Raw genomic sequence first — 19764 nt, 5'->3', positions numbered from 1 at the left:
CTGTAGCCTCTCAGTTACTGATGTTCATAGTAACTCTCTACTACAGTTAAAGGACAACTGTAACAAGAGGGATATGGAGGCTGCCATATTTAATTCCTTTTATACAATACCAGTTGCCTGGCTGTCCTGCTGATCCTTTGCCTCTAATACCTTTAGCCATAGACCCTGAACAAGCATGCAGCAGACCAGGTGTTTCTGACATGATTGTCAGATCTGACAGGATTAGTTGCATGCTTGTTTCTGGTGTTATTCAGACACTTCAACAGCCAAATAGATCAGCAGGGCTTCCAGGCAACTGGTATTGTTTAACAGGAAATAAATGAGGCAGCCTCCATATACCTCTCACTACAGTTGTCCTTTAACTCCAACCCTATTTTCGAAGAAGTTGGAGCATTCTGTAAAATGCAAATAAAAAAAACAAAATCGGAATGGTTTGCAAATCATATAAGCCCTATATCTGATTGAAAATAGTACAGACAATATTTCAAAGGCTAACGCTGACACATGTTATAGTTTTTATGAAAAATATTTGCTCATTTTGAAACTGACGGCAGAAAAATGTTTAAAAAAAAAAAGGAGAGATGGGGCAACTGGAAAAGTTGTGTGAGGCCTGGAACCCACTAGAGCTTTTTTGAGCATTTAGGGAGCGATTTCCCTAAACGCTCTGCCAATGTAAATAAATGTAACAAATTCCACTGGAGCGATTGCGATGAGCAAAATCTCAATCACAGAACATGCAGCATTTTGGGAGCGTTTGCGCTTCAATGTAAAGTATTGAAGTGCAGGCAAATCGCTCATGAATCGCTACACATTCTGTGCTGTTTTAAATTACTGCAAACTGTAAAAAAAAAAATTATAATTTAAAAGGAGCAATCAGAATGAAAAAAAAAATATCACAATCGCTGCCAAAAAGCTGACACTTTTTAAAATCGCTAGCAAAGTGATCTGTAGTGGGATCCAGTCCTCAAGCTGAAAGTGATCAGATGCAGCTGTTTCTAGACCAGGCATGGGCAAACTTGGCCCTCCAGCTGTTATGGAACTGCAAGTCCCACAATGCATTTGCCTTTATGAGTCATGACTGTGGCTGTCAGACTCCTGCAATGCATTGTGGGACTGGTAGTTCCTTAACAGCTGGAGGGCCAAGTTTGCCCATGCCTGTTCTAGTCTCTGCCACTAGATGGCCATGGTCAGCTAGCCATTGCTGGGACGATAGTGGCTTTATCTGGCAAGCAATTGCTCACTGCCCGATCGACAATCAGTTTCGGGGTAGCACTCTATTTAACACCTTTTCTCACACAATCGTAATCAGACTTTGTCTGACACCTAGTCCAGACTCAAAGCCATAAATAGCTCTGTGACTGCCACCGCCAATCATGATCAGGCTTGTAGGCTCAGCAGATAAATGGTATGGGCACTCCTGCAGACAGATTTGTTAGGCTCTGACTTAGGCGGGGTTCTCACTACACGGGAGACACAACAGTGAGTTTACTACTCACTGTTCTGCATCAGTTCCTCTGTCGCCACCAGCACAGTTGCTCGGCTCCACTACCCGGTACGCACGGCTGGTCTATAGACCTGAGTCCCGGCAGAAGCAGGTTGCCATTGGATTCGAATGAGAATGTGGCCTAGCAACGGGGAGGATTCTCATTGGTCCACCACTCAGGGAACCAATGACAATCGTACCTGTTGCTAAGCAGGATTCTCATAGGTATTTTGCAATCCTATAGGAGCCACGTCTGCAGAGCCTCTGACCTATACACTAGCAAGGGTCCCGTGCAGTGGAGCCAAGATGACCAAAGACACAGAAGTCATGGGAGTAGAACAGGACATTGGGCTTGATTCATTAAAGAGAACCCGAGGTGGGTTTGAAGAATATTATCTGCATACAGAGGCTGGATCTGCCTATACAGCCCAGCCTCTGTTGCTATCCCAAACCCCCCTAAGCTCCCCCTGCACTCTGCAATCCCTCATAAATCACAGCCACGCTGCTGACAAACAGCTTGTCAGAGCTGGCTGTGTTTATCTCTATAGTGTCAGTCTGCTGCTCTCCCCGCCTCCTGCAAAACTCCGGTCCCCGCCTGCATCCCTTCCCTCCCTGCTGATTGGAGGGAAGGGAGGGGGGCAGGGACCGGAGCTATGCAGGAGGCGGGGGAGCAGCTGAGACTGACACTACAGATGTAAACACAGCCTCACAGCATGGCTGTGATTTATGAGGGATTGCAGAGTGCAGGGGGACCTTAGTGGGGTTTGGGATAGCAACAGAGGCTGGGCTGTATAGGCAGATCCAGCCCCTGTATGCAGATAACATTCTTTAAACACACCTCGGGTTCTCTTTAAGCTGCGCTGCTAAAGGGTGGTCCTACACTGCTGAACTGCACAGAGACTGTGATTTACAGCCCTGGGTTAATAATGCAAGCAAAATGATAAAGGGAGCACAGGGAAGGTACTCTTTATGCTACGGAGAGCTGGGTTCACATTGGCACAAAATGTTCCGTTTAGCAGAACGAAACGGAATGGATCTGAATGGGGTCCTATGCAAAGCAATAGGATCTGTTCACATCAGTCCATTCAAAACTAATCAGTTCGTTTCGTTCCAACGATAGGAACGAAAGTTTGGATCCTGCCCGATAATTAAAAAAAAGAAAAAAATCGGTCAGTCGAATCGGATGCCAGCAGGTGGCGACAGGGAACCGAACACATAGATGAAAAACTGGTTCCCAATGTAACAAATTGATCTGTTTGGAACCGAAAACCGATACATTTTTACAAGATCATTTTTTGATCTGTGCAGTGTGAACCCGGCCTCAGATCTCGCATCAAAGAAGCCGTAGCATGGAAACGTCCTACGTCTGTATTATCTGCAATTCCTGTGTTTAGTTGTATCCTTCTGTTGAGAGGATGTTGCTCCTGGTAACAAAACACTGAAAGGGGAGAAGGGCACCCACCCATGAAGTGCAGTGAATTACCAGTAACAGAGCTGGTGGCCGGTCGGGCATGCAGGGCTACGTCTGGCTGAGGAACGGCTTGAGGGTGCAGTCCTGGAATTTGCTGAAGCTTCTGCAGCGACATGACGGACTGGCTGGTCTCCGCAGGTGACTGAGGGATGAGCAGGGGTTGCTGCGACGGGACGGACGTAGGAGGCAGGTGGGGAGGTCGGATCTTTTCCGCCATCAGCTGTTCCTTGATCTTATTGATCAACACCAGATTATCCAGCTACACAAAGAACAGAGAGAGAGAGTGAGAGGTGTCTGGCAATCTACATAAAGTACAGCCTGGTACACACATTCAATTATGATTGGCCAATCCCTGACCAATTTTACCACCTTCACACTATTTACAGCTTTATTTCCTTCTTCAAAAGCCTAAAGATTGCCATGCATCTGTAGATTTGACCACCCGATAAGCATGCCTGTGGCAAAACTGGTCGCATGTATCGGTCAGACATGCTGGAAAATCTTGGGCCGACATGCTCAAATCGGGTGTGCAGCAGTAATGGCGGGTGATAATCACAAACGACGAACTCGCACCGAAGTCACACGCACTGGCAGCCACGCGGGCCGCGAATCCGGAGGTGGAAAGCGGGCACAGCGGTGGAAACCGGACAGCTAAGGTATTGCTGCACTTGGGGGGTACATCATCATTAGGGGGGGCTGCGGCCTGGGATGGCGAGGTGGCATCACAAGGCCCATTGTCGAAACTTTTAATGTTGAAATCGATTGGGAATCAGCCTGCGGTTTATGGTAGCCAACAGATCTCTCTCCATTCAGATTCTATCAGAGAGAGATCTATTGGTCGATCGGCCGCCAAAATCACTAGATGTATGGGTACCTTTGTATCATCTGGTTCCTGCTAATCCTGTCATCGGAGACTACAGATGGAGACAACTGGCCAATGGGAGTGGCAGTGAGACAGGAAGTGGCGGGCAAACTTTACTGCTCCTACTCATCCATCACTCGATTAAGCGATCGACTTTACTGACCGGAAAACAAAAATGTGTAAAATGTAATACTTACCTCAGTAGTGGGAAGCCACTAGACTGCCTGAAGAATTCCTGGAGCTGGCCGTTGTAGCGCTGGGACCCTCTGCATATATTCCACAAGACTTCTTGAATATGTTCTCCTGTCCATGGATGAGCTTAGCCCCACTGTGCAGGCGCAAGTACGGTCCATGCCTGCCCAGCAGCACAGAGCTGCCCATGTTTTTCTCCACGCACGAGTGGCTTTGTGTTACTGCGCTGGGCGAACTTGCGCTTTCACAATGCAGCTGGGCTCCTACATGGACAGGAGTGTATCCGTGAAGGGGGTCCAGGCGAGCAGCGGTGGGATGGAAGAGGATCATAGAAGTCTCTAGGCCAGGGGTCTCAAACTCGCGGCCCGCGGGCCATTTGCGGCCCTCGATACAATATTTTGTGGCCCTCGCTGGCAAAAGCTTCCTTATAGTTCGCTTCAGTGCTCCCAAGTAATTCCGCCGCATCCCCGCCGCTAAACAAGGGCTGCAGAGCCCCCAAATCGCCCGGGGGGCAATCCACCGGCATTTCCTGGAGGGGGCAGAGCTTTCAGCTCTGCCCCTCCTGACGTCAATCGCCGCACGGATCGCCGCCTCTCCCCGCCCCCCTCTCTGTGAAGGAAGAGTGAGAGGGGCTGGCAGAGGCGGCAATGCGCCGCGATTGTGAAATTCCTTATGCGGCCCAGCCTCATCCTGACTTTGCTTCCTGCGGCCCCCTGGTAAATTGAGTTTTTGACCCCTGCTCTAGGCCATCCAGAGTATTTCCTCCACTGAGAGTCTTTCCTCCACCGTAAGTATCTAACTCTCCTTTTTTTTATGTCACGGGTTTGCTTTAAAGTGAAACGAGCAGCATTTCCTGCCCCCCGCCCCCATGGCATCTCAATAGCACATTAAAAATGCATGCTAGCACTGTGGCTCTTTATTAAAAAAAATATTCCATTCTACCTCTTCTTTTTACATTTAAATGTTTGTTAGAGGCTTTTATTACCCTAGTTCCGCAGCCTGCCATCCGCAGAAAGTGCAGGAAGATAAGGACTGCTGTAATTAGCAGTAGCAATGAGCAAACCAAAGCTTTCATCAGCAGGGAAGGTGGGAAGATAAGACACTGTGGCCCATATGCAATTAACTTTTTCTCCTGAGTTTTCCCTCAGGTGATATTTTCACAACTTGTCATAAATTAGCCTTTTGAGCCAAAACAAGCAAGAAAATACTCAAAATAAATTTAATAGTACTTTTTCACCAACTTTTGGGTACATTTCCAATTCTAAAATGCTGAAAAGTTCATTTAAAGAGAAGATGAAAATTATCTCCAAGGAGATAACTCAGGTGAAAAAGTTAATTGCATATGGCCCTGTGCTTCAAACAGTTTAGAGAAGTCACACTTTATTACCTTCATACCGTCCCCTGGATAAATAAAAGAAAGAGGGCAGGGGAGGGGCGAAATGGCGGATACTACAGCTATTAGAAACCAGGACAAACTGCAGGGAAAAAAAGCTGCGTGGATTCCGCATGCGGTAAGCTGCAGTAACCGATGGTAGCACATGACCAGGATACTGCAGTTTACAGCAATCTAATAAATGATTACCAAGGACCTTGTCTACACAAACCGCAGAACAAGCACATATGTATAAACAAACGTTCTGCAACCCTGCAACACAACTAATAGTGTAACGTCATTTGAATCGCCAGTCTACATGAGTCCCCTAAGAATGCAGGCTACACTGCAGGGGGCACCAGCGGGAATGTAACTGGTAGTAATCACTGAGGGCTTACTATGCAATATTACAGCAAAACCAGGACAATAGCAGATAGGAGGCGGCGAAGAAGCACACTAACAAACGCAACAAAGAATGTAGAGAAAAAAGGACACAAAGCAATCAGAGGGCATTTTCCTAGGCGTGAAATATCGAAGTGAAAGCCTGATGATGGGATAAACATCCACACGTTTCATCTCCCCAGACCAATAGTGGCTGTGTGGCTGCACAATGACCTATCTGAGCTTCATCCTACGGCTATGCATTCATCCCACACATAGAACTCTGCCAGGGCACATTTTAAGCAGCATATTATATATATCAACAACAACATATGGACTAGACGGAGCCCTGCCAGATGCAGACAGCGTCTCACCTGAACACCATTTTACATAGCAAAGGTTAAAGGTCACATAAGGTATCTCACCTGGCTGGGCATCGCTGGAGGTGGAGGCCAAAAATAGGGATTGTTAAATCGCGGTTCGGCCATCCTGCAAGAAGGAAAGAGAGTTATGGAACTGGCGGTGGAGCTGGCCAAAAGCCAGGATACATGGTTATATGCATTGTATAGTCACTTCAAATCACAGTGATGGCGGCTGGGGCTCTGCGCAGACGCAAAGCCGCACATCACGCACGGAGGCGTGCTTAACAGGAAAACCTCTCCAGCAAACTGATAGACATGCCGCCACTTTTTCACTTGCTGACTACTTAATTTACATCTGTAGCCAGCAAGATTTTTAATAAACTGCCCAAACATTCCAATTCAACTCCTTGTAACCACGGCAGCAGACAGTTAGTGTATATAAAGCTCCGGGATCCTCAGCTTCCATTCTGAATATTTGAGTAGAAAATTTAGGCATGTCAAGCATTTGTGTCCGTTTACATCAGGTGACTATAGTAGGCGGGCCTTCCTATTTACCCGCCTGACGGATCAGATGGGAGGGGCTGAGCATGTGCAGCGCAGGAGAGCCCCTACAGTCAGGACACATCTTTTCTTCTATAGGTAAAGCTGCTGCCGGAGTAATCTATGCAGGTCACATGAGTGCGTAAAGGAGTTAGGAGCGAATGTATGTAAAGAAGACGCATTAGTGGGCAGCACGGTGGCATAGATGTTAGCTCTCTCGCCTTGCAGCGCTGGGTTCCTGGTTCGAATCCCAGCCAAGGCACTATCTGCAATGAGTTTGTATGTTTTACCCCGTATTTTAGTGGGTTTCCTCCCACATCTTAAAAACATACAGATAAGTTACTTGGCTTCCCTCTAAAATTGTCCCTAGACTCCAATGGACATATGACTATGGTAGGGATTAGATTGTGAGCCCCTCTGAGGGACAGTTACTGACAAGACAATATACTCTGTACACCACTGTGGAAGATGTCAGTGCTATATAAATGCTGAATAATAACAATAGTGTAATAAGAATAGTTCTAACGCAGCCACCAGCACTGCTGGAAGAGCAAAACCTCCTACTGGACTGGGGAGATCAGAAATGTGGCACTCCACAAACACCAGCTGACCTGTAACCAGCATTCACCTAATAGTCTTGCAATGCTATCTGTACCAAACCAAGCGAACCACAGGAGCTTACACTCTACCAGAGAGCCGGCCGGGTGCACTGCTTACTATCTTTGAGAAAAGCAATCCAGTAGGCTACACACATCCATAGAGCGACTCATTGATATGGCACAATATATTCCCTATAACAACACTGGCCACTGGGTGCACCATCTGCTATCAGTTTAACCTCAACCGAACCCAAAATTGAACAGTGAAAATTCAGAAAGAAATTCTGCTGATTATTGTAAATTATAACTTCATTTTAAATTTAAAAACTCCTCATGAAGATGTGCACCTATCCATACAGAGCTTGCTACTTCCTGTTAGAAGAGATGGGCGTTCGTGCAACTGTTCACACCCACTTCCTGTGATCTACAAAGTCCCGCCTCTGCATGTAATCACATGGTTTTTATCATAAGTGTATGATGTAGGAATACTTTGGAAAAGATGTCTGTTATCAGTACTGCCACTATGAGGCAGCCTTCACATACATCCCTGTCATTTTCTTTTTTGTGCTTTTTCCAATTCTGTGCTGTGCGTTGCTTCAATTCCGATTCTATCTTTTTGTGGCTGTTTTGCATGTGATTTTTGGTGCACACCAATAAAGTAAATTGACATTCAATTTTAATTAGTTACCATATTTTCCGCACCATAAGACACACCTAACCATAAGCCACACCTAAGTTTAGAGGATGGAAACCAGGAAAGAAAATATATTCTAAACCCAGGTTCATCCATGGTGCAGGGGTGTCTTCTGGAGCTAATGGCCCATACTCACGGGCTACAATTGTCGCCGCAACACGCGGCGCACGCGTGTTGCGGCGACAGGTCGCCCGTGAGTATGAGGCGCAACACAGGCACGCACCCCGAACTGCCGCTCGTCGCTGCTGTCGCCAGCCGATTGGCGCGGTCAATCGCCCAGCGACAGTTGCCGCCGCAACTTCGCCACAACTGCCGCTAGTCCGCGTGTGTATGCGGACTAGCGACAGCAACCTCTATACAGAACACGGCGCTTCCGGCGGTGGGGGGAGGAACGTCGGCGACAGCTTCCGTCGCACCGCTGATCCCTCTTCCACGTGTGTACGCGGAGGGACCTGCCGAGGAGCTGTCGCCGGCCTGTTGCGCACACGCTTACGTGTGCTAGCGACAGGCCACAAATGTAGCCCGTGAGTATGGGCCATAAAAGTAGAATCAGCCTCTGTCAGTTCTCCCCTAAGCTATCTCTCCACCACCCCACAGCAATCTCCCCAGCCCCTGCAGAGTATAAAGGTAGCGGAGGGCCCTCACCTCTTCGGCACCCCCCCCCCACACACACACACACACACACACACACACACACACACACACTCCGCCCCTCACCGTGTCCTTCTATCTTCCCCGTCGCTGGCGTCCCCTCACTGTGACCCAACAGCATGTACATGAGTGTGCACATGTGAGAGGGCGCCAGCAATGAGGAGGACAAGACACAAGACAGGAAGGGGCGTGCCTTCTGGAGAGGTGAGTGTGCTCCACTGTCATACTCTGCAGGAGCCTCAAGGGTTCCTATTGGGTGGCGGAGAGACAGTGTAGGGGAAGACATGACTTTCCTAACATGTATTTCGCACATTGTACCTAACAAAATGCAGCACTATCAGCCGTTTAAAAACCCAGAAAACCGTATATGAAAAATCACATGGAAACACAATTTCAATGCGATGCCCCGAATGAAACCCAGCATTTCTTCTTTGCTTTAAAAAAAAAAATATTTACAGCATATTATTTACTACCACCATTTTTTTTACTACAACAGCATTCAGTTAAACACAGGGCTTGAAAGTTCAGTGCAGAGAAAGCTGGACACATCCGAAGTGGAGATAATGTTATCTTGTGTTTATTTAATTGTATCAAGTGAGAAATGTGACACACTCTCTGACCGTGCAGAAGCTCCTGGACACAGACAGACACTCAAAGCATTTCTGCCTTCAATACAAGATGAATAAAACCAGTTATGAATAAAATGCAAAGGCAGCTCTCAAAGAAAAAAAACTGTACTTTTGGGAACTTGGAATTTCTAAATGAATAATAATACTTATGCACAAATGCAAATATGATAACTGTATGGCATATAAAAAATAGGAAAACCGCTTTAAAAACACATTAGATGTGCAACAAACATGAAATTCCGTTTAGTGGCAAAGGGGAATACGTGTCCAATGGACACACCAGAAGGACCCATCAAACAGCTGACTACAGAGAGGAAGCAATTTGTACTCTAGTGATTAGCAAATGTGGCCCATAAAGCAAATACAGTAGAATCTCATCATAGTAAACTCTGATTGTAAGCTCCTCTTGAGGACAGCCAGTGTGTATTCTGTAAAGTGCTGCAGAAAATAGGATTAGATTGTGAGCTCCTCTGAGGACAGTTAGTGACATGACTATGTACTGTGAAAGTGCTGCAGAATATGTCAGTGCTGTATAAATACATAATAATAATACAGCAGGTCATTAGACTAGGACTATGGAAGGATTAGCTTTGTGAGCTCCTCTGAGGACAGTCAGTGACATGACTATGTACTCTGTAAAGTGCTGCAGAAGATGTCAGTGCTATATAAATAACAGTGGCGTAGCTAAGGAGCTGTGGGCCCCGATGCAAGTTTTACAATGGGGCCCCACAAGCACTCTATACATAACAATTGATACAGCGCACCAAAACCTGCCAATGGCAACTACAATTTCAAAGGTGCAAGAAGGGAATGGAAAGCAGTTTGTTAATGATTACCACTAATCAAAGTATCTATAGAAGTGATCATTATGAGCACAGGACCAATAGAGAGCTAATACTGCAGTTGAGGGAGGGCCCCTCTGGCTCAAGGGCCCCCGATGCAGTTGCAACTTCTGCACCCCCTATTGCTAAGCCCCTGATAAATACATAATAATAATATAGCAGGTCATTAGACTATGATAATGGCAGGATTAGATTGTGAGCTCCTCTGAAGACAGTTAGTGACATGACGATGTACTGTGTAAAGTGCTGTAGAAGATGTCAGTGCTATATAAATACATAATAATATGGTAGGACATTAGGCTATGACTATGGTAGGGATTAGATTGTGAGCTCCTCTGAGGACAGTCAGTGACATGACTATGTACTCTGTAAAGTGCTGCAGAAGATGCCAGTGCTATGTAAATACATAATAATAATATGGTAAGACATATGACTATGATAGAGATTAGACTGTGAGCTCCTCTGAGGACAGTCAGTGACAGGTCTATGTACTCTGTAAAGTGCTGCAGAAGATGTCAGTGCTGTATAAATACATAATAATAATAATATGATAGGACATTAGATAGGACAATAGACTATGGTACCTGAAGCCCCATACACACGATCAACAGCGGTCTTTCATGCAGCACAATTGTTGAACAACTTTTGTTGTGAAACAAGTTGAAATAGCTAAAAAAAAGTATTTTGCTATTGTTCAAAAACTGTTGGATTGACTTCTTATCAGTCTTATCAGCTTTTTGAACAATAGCAAATTACTTTTTTTTAGCTGTTTCAACTTGTATCACAACAAAAGTTGTTCAACAATTGTGCTGCATAAAAGACCGTCGTTAAGCGTGTGTATGGGGCTTTAGAGTGTAAAGGGGCCCATACACTGGTCGATTTCAGCCATCGATCGATTCTATAGAATCGATCAGAAATCGATTCTATCAAATTCCCCATGCGATCGATTTGCTGCCAATTTTGATCGATTTCTTCTGACAGGATGGAAAATCTAGGTTGATCTGTTGGTGGCAGCAAATCGATGGCCCATAGAGTTGCATTGGATCTAATGGTCCAATAATGCATTTGCGCACAAGGTGGATCAGCGCAACACCAGGCCGCCTCTGAATGGCCTCCATCAGAGATGCGCTGAGCCCCCCCAGGAACTACAAACGCACCTTGATCCCAAACAGAAGCTCTGCATATACACCAAAAGCATGGCTGTTAAGTGGGAGCAGCTGACCAAAAACGAATTACATTAGTACATAGCAAGGAAATGAGCAGCGCTACTTAAAAACAGACTAGTGCCTACCTGCAAAAGAGTGCAAGCCCCACTTGTGGGGTCGAATACACACCGAGCATACACATGACCTGTCTACCACTAGAGAAGGATGTTGGTTTCCATTAACAGCTTGCATGCAACCTATTAAGTACTCGTCCCTCCCACTGCGAAGAAGTCAATCCTCCATGGGAGGGGCCTAACACTAACTAAATCCTAACCTATGTATATGCATAGCCTGGGTGCGGCTAATCAAATAAAATCGAAAATTGCGCACAAGGTGGATCAGCGCAACACCAGGCCGCCTCCGAATGGCCTCCATCAGAGATGCGCTGAGCCCCCCCAGGAACTACAAACGCACCTTGACGATTAGCCGCACCCAGGCTATGCATATACATAGGTTAGGATTTAGTTAGTGTTAGTTAGTGTTAGGCCCCTCCCATGGAGGATTGACTTCTTCGCAGTGGGAGGGACGAGTACTTAACCTCCTTAGCGGTAACCCCGTGTGTGACACGGGGTAAGCCGCCGGAGGATGCCGCTCAGGCCCTGCTGGGCCGATTTACATAAATTTTTTTTTTGCTGGACGCAGCTAGCACTTTGCTAGCTGCGCCAGCACCCCGATCGCCACCGCCGCGCGCCCGATCGCCGCTATCCGGTGCGGCGCGCGGCCCCAGACCCCTGCGCTGCCTGGCCAATCAGTGCCAGGCAGCGCCAAGGGGTGGATCGGGTCTCCCAATGACGTCCCGACGTCGGTGACGTCATCCCGCCCCGTCGCCATGGCGACGGGGGAAGCCCTCCAGGAAATCCCGTTCTTTGAACGGGATTTCCTGATCGCCTATCGCCGGAGGCGATCGGCGGGGCTGGGGGGATGCCGCTGAGCAGCGGCTATCATGTAGCGAGCCCTGGGCTCGCTACATGATTTAAAAAAAATTTTTTTTTAAAAAAACTGCTGCGCTGCCCCCTGGCGGTATTTTTCATACCGCCAAGGGGGTTAATAGGTTGCATGCAAGCTGTTAATGGAAACCAACGTCCTCCTCTAGTGGTAGACAGGTCATGTGTATGCTCAATAATGCATTTAGATCGATTTCCAATAGATTTCATTCTGAAATCTATTGGAAATCTGTTCCTAGTGTGTGGCACGCATCAGATAGATTCCTGTCAGATTCTACATGACAGGCATCTGACAGAAATCTATCTGATGGTGGAATCTGCTGCAAATTAATTTTTTTATTATATTTAAATTTGAGTGTAAGCTCTCCTGAGAACAGATTCAGAATCAGATTTCGATCAGCGAGGGATCAATGTGTTTGCTGGCAATCTGTCTGTGTATGGGCCACCTTATGGAATGCAGCAATCCTCCAGGCAGGAACAAGTATCTTCATTCTATCAATCACATATCAATCACACCTGAAGCACACACAACAGTATCAATAAAAAAAGAGAAATACGTTGCCAACTCCTCTGTCACACCTCAGCCCATGCAGAGATATTTAGCACTGAAATGTCAGCAAAACACAGGCAGTCACGGCCACAGCAGCGAGGCAGAAGCAGGCAGGGAATGAGTTAATCCTGAAAATGTGGCTTTCTGAGGAATGCTATGAAAGCCTGTGTTTATTTTTAGTCAGATGAAGATCTCAGCAGGTTCCAGGGTCAGTTCCTGCTCCGCTTCAGGCCTCACACAAAACAAGGCCCGAGCCTGACTGTGCAAGAGAAATGCAACGCCTAAACCTCACAGTGCCCAGCAAAGAGGCTGTATACAGCTATAGATATGTGTGTGTGTTTCTGCTTACACTCCTCCTGCCTACACCATCACCAAACATCAGATCACCATCACCTCAACCATGGGAGACCAGAATTCCTATCACCACACACCAGAATCACCATCACCACACACCAGAATCACCATCACCACACACCTGAATCACCATCACCACACACCTGAATCACCATCACCACTCACCTGAATCACCATCATCACACACCAGATCACCATCACCACACACCAGAATCACCATCACCACACACCAGAATCACCATCACCACACACCAGAATCACCATCACCAGCATCACCACACACCTGAATCACCATCACCACACACCTGAATCACCATCACCACACACCTGAATCACCATCATCACACACCAGAATCACCATCACCACACACCTCAATCACCATCACCACACACCAGAATCACCATCACCACACACCTGAATCACCATCACCACACACCAGAATCTCCATTACCATAACCACGGGAGACCAGAATCCCCATCGTCCCACACCTGAATCACCATCACCATACACCAGAATCCCCAGCACCACACAATGGAATCACCATCACCACACACCAAAATCACCATCAACACACATGAATCACCACAACCACGGGAGACCAGAATCCCCATCGTCACACACCTGAATCACCATCACCACACACCTGAAACACCATCACCACACACCAGAATCACCATCACCATAACGACGGGAGACCAGAATCCCCATCATCACACACCTAAATCACTAATAAAGCTGTACATACTGGAGACCAGAATCACCATCACCATACTGGGTCTTTAGGGCTCTTTCACATTAGGGCAGATTTTCTGCGTTTCAATGCAAAGGGTAAAGTTTGCGTTACCCAAGGTGAAATGAAAGTCCATAGACTTTCATTTTAGCTTTCACATGTAACGCAGCCTTTTTGTGCGTTGCGTTACACTGCACCCAGGCGCAGTTTTTCGGCCGACGCTAGCTTTATGCGTTACAATGTTAGTCAATGTAAAATGCACACTATGCGCGTTTTTAATCCGTTAACGCAGGCAATCAGTCCCAGAATGCAACAGAGGAACAATGTAGAAAGTTGAAAACTAAAAGAAAAAAAAATTACCTGCGTTTTTCTATGTGCAGTAACGCATTGAAAACGGATTAAAAACGCACACTCACTGCAGTGCAACGCATATCAAAACGCAGTAAAAGGCATACAACAAAACGTATGCTTTGAGCGTTCTCCAACGCAAGCTCTGATGTGAAAGAGCCCTTAGCACATACTGCAGCTAGTCTATTATCAGTATATGCAAAGAAAGTTACAGTACCCAGTAAGTTCATGGTGACAGAGAATCAATAAGAGCTTGCAAGGGACCAAAAGGAAGCAAGAGGTCCCTTAATTATGAAGTGTGCCTTCCTAAAACAATGGGTATTTGTATGACATCAAGAAGTAAAAAGAACAAAGGCATATACTGTATATATTGGGGGTAACAGAGATCAGCACACACTGCAGCTAGTTTACTATCAGCACTGCCACAGAGTAACCGCTTATACTGTACATACTGGAGGCAGCAGAGATCAGCACTCACTGCAGCTAGTTTACTGTCAGTACAGGCACAGGGTAACAGCTTATACTTTACATAATGGAGGCAGCAGAGATCAGCACACACTGCAGCTGGTTTACTATCAGTACAGGCACAGAGTAACCGCTTATACTGTACATATTGGAGGTAGCAGAGATCAGCGCACACTGCAGCTAGTTTACTATCAGTAAAGGCAGAGAGTGACAGCTTATACTGTACATACTGGAGGCAGCAGAGATCAGCACACACTTCAGCTAGTTTACTATTCATACAGACACAGGGTAACAGGTTATAGCATACATACTGGAAGCAGCAAAGATCAGTACACACTGAAGTTAGTGTACCATCCATACAGGCAGTGAGTAACAGCTTATACTGTACATACTGGAGGCAGTAGAGATCAGCACATGCTCTCGCTAGTTTACTATCAGTACAGGCAGTGAGTAACAGCTTATACTGTACATACTGGAAGCAGCAGAGATCAGCACACACTGCAACTAGTTTACTATCAGTACAGGCACAGTGTAACAGCTTATACTGTACATATTGGAGGTCGCAGAGATCAGCACACACTGCAGCTAGTTTACTATTCATACAGACACAGGGTAAAAGCTTATAGTATGCATACTGGAAGCAGCAAAGATCAGTACACACTGAAGTTAGTGTACCATCCATACAGGCAGTGAGTAACAGCTTATACTGTACATACTGGAGGCTGCTGAGATCAGCACATGTTGCAGCTAGTTTACTATCAGTACAGGCACAGAGTAACAGCTTATACTGTACATACTGGAGGCAGCAGAATTCAGCACACGCTGCAGCTAGTTTACTATCAGTACAGGCAGAGAGTAACAGCTTATACTGTACATACTGGAGGCAGCAGAGATCAGCACACACTGCAGCTAGTTTACTATCAGTACAGGCAGAGAGTAACAGCTTATACTGTACATACTGGAGGCAGCAGAGATCAGCACACACTGCAGCTAGTTTACTATCTGTACAGGCACAGAGTAACAGCTTATACTGTACATACTGAAGGCAGCAGAGATCAGCACACACTGCAGCTAGTTTACTATCAGTACAGGCACAGAATACAGTAGAATCCCTTTTTATTTATTTATTATTTTATTTATTTAAGTATTTATATAGCGCCGACATATTACGCAGCACTGTACAGAGTATATTGTCTTGTCACTAACTGTCCCTCAGAGGGGCTCACAATCTAGTCCCTACCATAGTTATATGTCTATGTATGTATCGTGTAGTACATGTATCATAGTCTAGGGCCAATTTTGTGGGAAGCCAATTAACTTATCTGTATGTTTTTGGGATGTGGGAGGAAACTGGAGTGCCCGGAGGAAACCCACGCAGACACAGGGAGAACATACAAACTCCTTGCAGATGTTGACCTGGCTGGGATTCGAACCGGGGACCCAGCGTTGCAAGGCGAGAGCGCTAACCACTACGTCACCGTGCTGCCCTGATTTTAGACAAATTTCAAGTGTCCGGAAAAAGTAGTTTACTATATCCAGTCACAGAGTAACAGCTTATACTGTACATACTGTAGGCAGCTGAGATCAGCACACACTGCAGCTAGTTTACTATCAGTACAGGCACAGAGTAACAGCTTATACTGTACATACTGGAGGCAGCAAGCACATAGTAAGGCTCTGTTCCCACTTTAGCGGAGGAACGAACATTTCTTGTCCGTTCTCCAATCCACAGTGAACAGCTCCTATTTTATAAAGCGGATTTCTGTGCAGTCCGCTATAATCCCAGGTAGGTGGATGCGTTCCCCCATGTAGCATACGGTGGAGCGCATCAGCCCCGGGCTACAGCTGGACCACAGCGGACCATCTGCTCTCTCTAGTCGCACATGGTCCAGCACAAACAGGAACACTGCCTAACAGCTTATACTGTACATACTGGAAGCAACAGAGATCAGCACATGCTACAGGTAGTTTACTATCAGTACAGGCACAGAGTAACAGCTAATGGTGTAAATGCTGGCGGCAGCAGAGATCAGCACACGCTACAGCTAGTGTACTATCCTGCGGATCCGTTGCAGCGTGACAAGTGTTAACGGCTCCTATTTCTAAAATAGCCAATTTTTACAAAATTATTTATTAAAAAAGGAGCCATTTACTGTGGAGCGGAGCAGACAACAAAAATGTCCATTCCGTTCCCTCGCTCAAATGGGAACAGAGCCCTACAGCTCATATTGAACATATTGGAGGCAGCAGAGGTCACCACACACTGCAACTATTTTACTATCAATGCAGGCACAGAGTATCAGCTTATACTGTACATACTGGAGGTAGCAGAGGTCAGCACACACTGCAGCTAGTTTACTATCAGTACAGGCACAGAGTAACAGCTTATACTGTACATACTGGAGGTAACAGAGATCAGAAAACACTGCAGCTAGTTTACTATCAGTACAGGCACAGAGTAACAGCTTATACTGTACATACTGGAGATAGCAGAGATCAGCACACGCTGCAGCTAGTTTACTGTCAGTACAGGCACAGAGTATCAGCTTATACTGTACATACTGGAGGTAGCAGAAATCAGCACACTGCAGCTAGTTTACTGTCAGTACAGGCACAGAGTAACAGCTTATACTGTATATACTGGAGGGAGCAGACATCAGCACACTGCAGCTAGTTTACTGTCAGTACAGGCACAGAGTAACAGCTTATACTGTACATACTGGAGGTAGCAGAGATCAGCACACGCTGCAGCTAGTTTACTGTCAGTACAGGCACAGAGTAGCAGCTTATACTGTACATACTGGAGGTAGCAGAGATCAGCATATGCTGCAGCTAGAATACTATCGGTACAGGCACAGAGTAACAGCTTATACTGTACATACTGGAGGTAGCAGAGATCAGCAAACACTGCAGCTAGTTTACTGTCAGTACAGGCACAGAGTAACAGCTTATACTGTACATACTGGAGGCAGCAGAGATCAGCACACACTGCAGCTAGTTTACTGTCAGTACAAGAACAGGGTAACAGCTTATACTGTACATACTGGAGGTAGCAGAAATCAGCACTCACTGCAGCTAGTTTACTATCAGTACAGGCAGAGAGTAACAGCTTATACTGTACATACTGGAGGCAGCAGAGATCAGCACTCACTGCAGCTAGTTTACTATCAGTACAGGCAGAGAGTAACAGCTTATACTGTACATACCGGAGGCAGTGCAGATCAGCACACGCTGCAGCTAGGTTACTATCAGCACAGGCAGAGAGTAACAGCTTATACTGTACATACTCGAGGCAGCAAAGATCAGCACACGCTGCAGCTAGTTTACTATCAGTATAAATAGTAATATATTAATATACAGATAAATATAAAATGACCATCAATCCCCCTTGGTCCAGGGCTCTATGCATGATCTTGCCTCATGATAAGGAGAAAGGTGAGGGATCGGCCCACAACAACAGAGGTCCTTGGTATGGATCTAACTCCATAACAAGGACCCCTCCACTACCACCATGGATAAGGTATCCCAGTGTTTTCCCCAGAATTTTTTTCCCGCCAGGTGGCATGAAAAAGTAGCTGGGTGGCATTAAAAAATAGCCGAGTGGGCGAGATGACAGAATGCAGGGCTGGCGCTTCTCTGCTTACAGCAGAGGAGGAGGTGAGCTGATGACAGCCGGGTGCTCACCAAAACTAGCCGGGTGGAGCACCCAGCTAAAAGAGCCTGGGGAGAACACTGTATCCTCCTCCCTCTCAACCATCTCATCCTGGATGTCAACCAGGTTCCTGAAGCTAAACACAGAAAAAAACGAAACTCCTAATTTTCCTGCCCCTTGCAATCTCACCATCATCTTATTTCCATTTAAACAATGCTGGTTGCCTGGCTATACTGCTGATCACATGTTTAATAATTTTAGTCATAAACCCTAAACAAGCATGCAAATCTGACTGATGTTTCTGACTGAGGTCTGACTGGATTAGCCACATGCTTGTCTCAGGTGTGATTCAGACACTACCACAGCCAAAGAGATCAGCAGGACTGCCAGGAAACTGGTATTGTTTATAAGGAAATAAATATGGCAGCATAAATATGCCTTTCACGTCAGGTATCCTTTAAGTTTGCCAGTGAACATCTAAATGATTCAGAGAAGGCTTGGAAGAAAGTGTTGTGTTCAGATCGGACCACAATCTAATTTTTTGGCATCAACTTGAATCAACAAGTTTGGAGGAAGATAAATACCGAGTATGGGCCAGTTCACACTTGCTTTAAAGGGATACTGTAGGGGGGTCAGGGGAAAATGAGCTGAACTTACCCGGGGCTTCTAACGGTCCCCCGCAGACATCCTGTGTTGGCGCAGCCACTCACCGATGCTCCGGCCCCGCCTCCAGTTCACTTCTGGAATTTCTGACTTTAAAGTCAGAAAACCACTGCGCCTGTGTTGCCGTGTCCTCGCTTCCCCTGATGTCACTAGGAGCGTACTGCGCAAACACAGACCATACTGGGCCAGCGCTGTGCGCTCTTGATGACATCAGCGGGAGCGAGGACACGGGCGTGCAGGCGGAGTGGTTTTCTGACTTTAAAGTCAGAAATTCCAGAAGTGAACCGGAGGCGGGGCCGGAGCATCGGGGAGTGGCTGCGCCAACACAGGATGTCTGCGGGGGACCATTAGAAGCCCCAGGTAAGTTCAGCTCATTTTCCCCCGACCCCCCTACAGTATCCCTTTAAGGGGATACTGTAACCCCTAAACCAACCACCCACAATAAATATATGTACCTTATCTCCTGTTTCATCGGATGCATAATCTGCATATATCGCCTCTCTCCATCCCCGTTCTGGTGGTTATTTCCCCCCGTTAAAGTTCCTCCGGAATCCAATATGGCGGCGAGCCCCGCATCTACTTCCGGGGCATTTATCATTACCCATCAATCAGGCACTTCCCTTTAGCGCTGCGCACGAGAGGACGTCATTATCATGCATGCGCAGAACGTTCTCTCGTGCTCGCGCCCAGTGACAGCATGCACAGTTTCAGCGCATAGGACCGAGCCAGCAGGCAACCGGAGGGGCGGGCGGTGGAGCTGGAGGGGGCGTGCC

At 46.6% G+C, this 19764-nt stretch overlaps 1 protein-coding gene across 5 annotated transcripts in view; it reads right to left on the bottom strand.

Annotated features, from left to right (window-relative positions):
- The window catches only part of ZNF362 (zinc finger protein 362), an 89644-nt gene that overhangs the window by 33808 nt on the left and 36072 nt on the right, over nucleotides 1–19764 (bottom strand). For 4 of the 5 annotated variants that reach the window (XM_068241606.1, XM_068241607.1, XM_068241604.1 and 1 more), the window contains exons 2-3: nucleotides 6187–6250; nucleotides 2946–3213 (exon numbers count right to left, since the gene is read on the bottom strand). In XM_068241606.1, the coding sequence (XP_068097707.1) occupies nucleotides 2946–3213; nucleotides 6187–6250 (332 nt within the window). The remainder of the gene's footprint in view (nucleotides 1–2945; nucleotides 3214–6186; nucleotides 6251–19764) is intronic. The other variant, XM_068241605.1, reaches the window with a different exon arrangement.

This window comes from Hyperolius riggenbachi, chromosome 6 (assembly GCF_040937935.1).
Source record: "Hyperolius riggenbachi isolate aHypRig1 chromosome 6, aHypRig1.pri, whole genome shotgun sequence".
Lineage (NCBI taxonomy): Eukaryota > Metazoa > Chordata > Amphibia > Anura > Hyperoliidae > Hyperolius > Hyperolius riggenbachi.
Note: the sequence above shows the minus strand (reverse complement) of the source record. Positions and strands in the feature narration are given on the sequence as shown.